At 33.1% G+C, this 5,920-nt stretch overlaps 1 protein-coding gene across 6 annotated transcripts; it reads left to right on the top strand.

The window, feature by feature from the left end:
* Positions 1-1,115: 1,115 nt before the first annotated feature.
* On the top strand, positions 1,116-5,769 carry LOC131943919 (uncharacterized). Of its 6 annotated transcripts, none has more exons than XR_009386973.1 (3): positions 1,116-1,207; positions 2,865-3,144; positions 5,634-5,769. XR_009386973.1 is itself a non-coding variant. In XM_059304276.1 (3 exons), exons 1-3 carry the CDS (start codon positions 1,474-1,476, stop codon positions 5,714-5,716), a joined length of 396 nt encoding a protein of 131 aa, XP_059160259.1. In that variant the 5' UTR covers positions 1,356-1,473; the 3' UTR covers positions 5,717-5,769. The 6 variants fall into 6 exon arrangements, 4 of the variants coding, with proteins under 4 accessions (XP_059160259.1, XP_059160260.1, XP_059160262.1 ...); XM_059304276.1 differs by lacking the exon at positions 1,116-1,207 and adding an exon at positions 1,356-1,506; XM_059304277.1 differs by lacking the exon at positions 1,116-1,207 and adding an exon at positions 1,572-1,638.
* Positions 5,770-5,920: the final 151 nt, after the last annotated feature.

Below are 5,920 nucleotides of genomic sequence, written 5' to 3' on the forward strand. Positions count from 1 at the left end.
ATTAAGTCCTTAAACTTTGTTTGTGAAATTCAGTGCCTTTAACTGATGTCTATTTTTATCATTTAGTTCTATGTAAATGGCTGTAACCAGTGTCCATGACAAAAGCAAACACCTGGTTTTACAGGCCTGACTCCAACTAAATGCTGGATGAAGGGACTTAACATGGTGGATTTTAGTTGGTCTTGTCACCACCATTTGTGTTGGCTTGAAAATTTTGAAAGAAAAGAAACATGGTTACAGTCTTCAATTTTTTCATGCTAAGCTATGCATTGAGCTTCATTATTTACTCATAAGTTGTTGAAACCACTTATTTCAGCGCTTGAATAAACACATCATTTTTTTTTTTGTTTGCTTGCTTTTTATTTTTTAAGTGTATTAGATTAGATATATATTATAATATTCTAAATTGTATTTAACGTTTGTATTTTTACATAACAAACATTTATTTAACCTGATAAATCGAGCTTTGTAATGGGTGAAAACTTGAACACAAAATTTCATCATATAAAAAGGAAAGTTTTTGTACAACAGGTTTTACAAATAAACCTGACAATTAATGTGCAGACATGATCATACATAGAATAAAAATGAACATTCCAGTTAAATAAACAATTAGAGTTAAATAGTATTTTAAGAGCAAAATTGACAAATCCAGACAACACAACTTTTGAAATGTATTAATTCATTTTAAATAAATTAAGTTTAAAAAACCTTAGAGGCATATGAATAACAAACACCATCAGCAATAAAAAAAAAGTGAGCAATAGAAAATAAAACTGGTTCGCTTGCCACATTTTGACACTTTTCATCAGCCATTAAAAGAGTTGCTAAACATTTTGAAACATTAATATGTCTAACTATAATAATTTGATTAGGAATTAAGTAGACCTATACGCTAAAGAGGTAAAGAGCTTCTAGCTGGTTCAAACATTATTAAAAAATTGCTTGGTCACTGTTACTTATTTTCCTATACATTTAAAAAAGAGGTCAAAGTTCGTCCCAAAAGTGCAGTTTAAAAAAAAAATGAAAATAAATCCAGACAAAAATAGATCTATATTTCATTAGATGAACCAGAAAGTTTAAGGGAGATCACTCCATTTAATTTTAAACATTGTCGTTAATCTATCGCTTTAGGTGCGTAAAATCGGCCGAGGCTAGATCTAGTATTGTGCGAACAAGTTGCATCATCGTTAAGGCTTTAATATGGGTATAGATCTATATATTTATAATATTGTGATATACTTGTGTCAAATATTATACATAACTGAATAATAAACCAAAATCAATGGCTAAGTATTAAGTAAGGCTAAGTTTATACGAAGTGACTACTCGGAAGATTTTTCTCCCCAACGTCTCCACTTGGTCGGCAAAAGATAACTCTGCGCATGCGCAGTGACCTATGGCTAGGATTAGGGACAGGGTTAGGGAAAGGATTAGAGTTGGTGTTAGGGTTCTGAGGTTGTAAACACACGCATGCGCAGTACCATCGAAAACATCGCAGCGAAGGCAAGTCGTAGTTTCTCTCCATTGCGCATGCGTATCGCATGCGTATCTTATTCCGGCTAGCATCGGCCAAGTTTATATATAGATCTAGCATAGGCCAGCAGTGTTCGAGCAAAAAGATGACGCCAAAAAAAAGTACGGTTTACAATACTTCGGTGAATTCCGGAAGTGTGTGACAGATTTTGCTTTTGGTTTACTGTTTTTTACTGCTATACGATTCCGGAATAATAACCGACGCTAAACTAAGGTTTTACTATCTAGATCTAGTATCATGATAATCGGCCGATTTTACGTAGATTTCTACCTAAAACGATAGATTGCCACATTTTTATAACTTTCAAAACATAAAAGTCCTCCTACAAAATGTGAAATAATTTTCACATTTACTTTAGCCGTTAGCCTCGGTCGATTTTTACGTCTAGATCTAGAATCTAAAACTAATTAATTTAAGTATGTCATTTAATGCTAGGCTAGATCTAGAATAATTGTGCACAAAAATCATATGGAATTTGGCAGTTTTCACTGTTTTTACTTCTCAGTACTTCATCGTATAGGCCTACGGAATATAGGATCTATAGGCTAGCATAGGGAGCTTATTTTAGTCTGGCAAAAATTCTAAATTCAGATTTATCTGAATTTGTTTACACGTATTCGAGTCTCACATTTTACTCCTAACCGATTAGTAGTCTTGGTAATATGATTGGTATGGGTAAATAAATTGCGCTAATATCTGTGAAAAATGTAACCGCATTAAACTTTAAATTTTGAAGTTGGCATTGTTAAAATGTAGCCGAATCCCAGAAAATGGTAGATTAGTGTACTATATTTATTAGTATATAGGGGCCCTAATATATAAGTATTTGAACTAGATCTAGATTTAACACATTGACTACAAGCAAGCAATCTTCCACCCTCAACTCTAGGTACTATTTGTAATATAAATTATTTGGAAATCAAATCTAGTTTAGTCTAAATACTATTAAGTCTAAATTATCATGATCTAGATTACAGATCTAGTCTAGTAGTAGTTACTTACTTAGAGTCATAGAGAGTATTACATCTACTAGTTAGTAACCAGTGTTTCTTCCAGACTTTTTTCTTTGTGGGGGGGGGGGGGCGGACAATGTCATAAGTATTTTCTATATAAATTCCATTTTGTTCGGGGGGGGGGGGGGGGGGCAGTAGACTCGTTAGAAGAAACTCGTTAGTAACTATAAAACTAGAATGTTGAAAATAGAACTATAAAACCTTGATCAAGATTTACAAATTCTACACACACTACACTAGATGTCGGACATCGGTAGGGCTTATTAAATAGATCTATTATAGCCTAGCACTTAACTCAATACTCAATTGAATAGGTCTACTCCCGCCTTAAGTGCAAGTGTCTTTCTGAAAGAACTCAAAACAACTGGTTTGTTCAGATGGCAACCTTAAGCTTTAATCTACACAACAAGGACGGTAGCACACAAAACATTTCTCACTCTGTTGCCGTGGATCAAGACAGCTTTGCATATCATTTATTGTTTGAATCTCTCCAACTGGTACAAGAGCAGTGTAATGACATACTTACAAGATTAGTAGAAGCAGAAAAAGTTCAGGGTATATCCAGCAGTACTGCCATCAATGTGCCAAGTATAAGTAAGTACTTGATTAGTCTGAAGTCTAGTACTAGTCTTATTTATTGTTCAACAAAAATTTGAAACAGTAGGCCTTCTCAAATTTAAATTCTTTTGAATTTAAAATGTATTTCGTTCATTGATGGAACTGCCAAAACACCAACTCATGCAGGGGCGTGGCCATGCAGTTAAGGGTCCCACGCCATACATAAAATTATTATAATTCAATCACTAACCCACGCTGGTGTGGGAACAAATTATAGAACTACTAGACAAACTAGTGTGATAGACACGCAAAGCTACAAATGAATTCTGTGACTTGCTCTCCTTTAAATGAGTGGTATTGAAGGTATACTGTAAAAAGTATACATTTCCTAAATAAATTTCATTTTGTTCGGGAAGGGGGGGGGTAGACTTTCTTCAGGAGATGCCTGGAAGAAACTCTGTGCTTACCTAAAAAAAAAAAAAAATACTTTTGTTGCCAATGGTGAATTTTTAGATGCATGACCTTCTGTTTCGTAATTGAACAATTATAATAATGGATTCTTATTGCATCAGAAATATAAAAGACATATTGGTGCACCAGATGGTTAATGTAAAGGTGGGTATGCAAATTGAGACCCAGTCAGAGGGACTTAGTTTTCATCCAGCTCTGATGGGCTTTTGGCTTTGATTGGCTTTGGTTCCAGCTGAGAGGACCCCTGGATGACCTCAATCATAAGGGCCTTTGTTAGAGACAGTTACCTCTACAGTTACAAAAATATTTGTATTGTTAAAATCATCTCTGCTTGTCTTGTTAAAATCATCTCTGCTTGTATTGTTAAAATCATCTCTACTTGTATTGTTAAAATCATCTCTACTTGTGTTGTTAAAATCATCTTTACTTGTATTGTTAAAATCATCTCTACTTGTATTGTTAAAATCATCTTTACTTGTATTGTTAAAATCATCTTTACTTGTATTGTTAAAATCATCTCTACTTGTATTGTTAAAATCATCTCTACTTGTGTTGTTAAAATCATCTCTACTTGTATTGTTAAAATCATCTCTACTTGTGTTGTTAAAATCATCTTTACTTGTATTGTTAAAATCATCTTTACTTGTATTGTTAAAATCATCTCTACTTGTATTAAAATCATCTCTACTTGTATTGTTAAAATCATCTTTACTTGTATTGTTAAAATCCTCTGTATTGTTAAAATCATCTCTGCTTGTATTGTTAAAATCATCTCTGCTTGTATTGTTAAAATCATCTCTGCTTGTATTGTTAAAATCATCTCTACTTGTATTGTTAAAATCATCTTTACTTGTTTTGTTAAAAATCCTCTGTATTGTTAAAATCATCTCTGCTTGTATTGTTAAAATCATCTCTACTTGTATTGTTAAAATCATCTTTACTTGTATTGTTAAAATCCTCTGTATTGTTAAAATCATCTCTACTTGTATTGTTAGAATGATCTCTATTTTCCTTTGTAACTGTACAACAACCGTGGTTAAAGCTTTGAATTAAGTTCATGATAAACATATTAGTATTAGCTAATGTTCATTTGCTTTAAAAGCAGCTCCTTCACAAACAGAATAGAAATAAAGCTGGAGTGATCGCCCCTAAACTTTCTCGAATATTCTTATATAACACTACAGGGGATGGCAACTCGGGTTATAGAAATGATTTTTAATTACTTAAACTTCTTAAAATAGAATAGAATCTTGTAAAATATTAGTGAACAGCAAATAATGTGTGTATAATATTGCAGAATATTAGTACTTTTTATGTTAGTTTTTTTAGAAATTGCAAAAAGTAAAGTATTACTTCCTGTCAATGAAAATTACTCAAAAATTGAACAGAAGGCAGATAATTAGATCTTTTACTTGTATGTGAAATTTCGTTTCAAGTTATAGGGTTTTGAAAAACCAAAAGTAGAATAAGTTCCACTTTTGGTTACCAGAAATCACTGAAAAGTTGATACAGAAATACAAATTTGATATAATAATTATATTATATATGAAGTTTCATCCAGCTAGCTCTAACGGTACTCAAGTTATTGTTTACAGACATACATACACACATACACAGACATACGAAAAAAAATGTAAAACTGTTTTTCAGACTCACAGAGGTGTAAAATGTCAAGATTTATCTTGATCTATACTTGGTATATAAGAAAGTAAAAACAGAAAGAATGACTGTGGGCTAGTCTTTTGTGCATGACTACTCCCTGCCATAGGGTGCCCAGACTTCCCCAGCAGCTACCTTAGCACCTGGGGCCTGTTCATTGGGGTTCTTGCTACTCGATTCAATGACCAAATGCACCAGGGCATCTGCCAGCAGTCAGGTGACACAGAGCACCCTAGGCTCTCCCATGAGCACTACGGTGCCCTCAAGTCAAATTATTCTTCCAGCCTTTACCACAGATCCAGAAGAAATTATGCACAGATTTTTTTTATAGAAATACAATGACATGTGTTATGTAACTTCATTCTACTATGTTTTGATTTTGTTCCTTTTAATAGGTAACCTAGAGGATGATGAAGATGTTGGGAGTGATAATGAAGAGAACCTAGAATTACCTCCAGAGAAGAGAAAAAAGCTATAAATAGCATAATACTTGCCCACAAATTGTAATTAAAACTACTATAGTTCAGTTCACTATCTATTGTGTTGTAGTTAACATGTTTCTCTACATTTGTTCATTCAAGCAGTCATCACATAATATCATAATCTAGTCCCACTAGACATCAGCTAGTCATCATGTGATACAAACAAATGTCACATGATACATAGTGAAGTCTCACAACAA

The sequence above is a fragment of the Physella acuta genome, unplaced genomic scaffold (assembly GCF_028476545.2).
Source record: "Physella acuta isolate Inbredline_101_S28 unplaced genomic scaffold, ASM2847654v3 ptg000473l, whole genome shotgun sequence".
NCBI classification, from domain to species: domain Eukaryota; kingdom Metazoa; phylum Mollusca; class Gastropoda; family Physidae; genus Physella; species Physella acuta.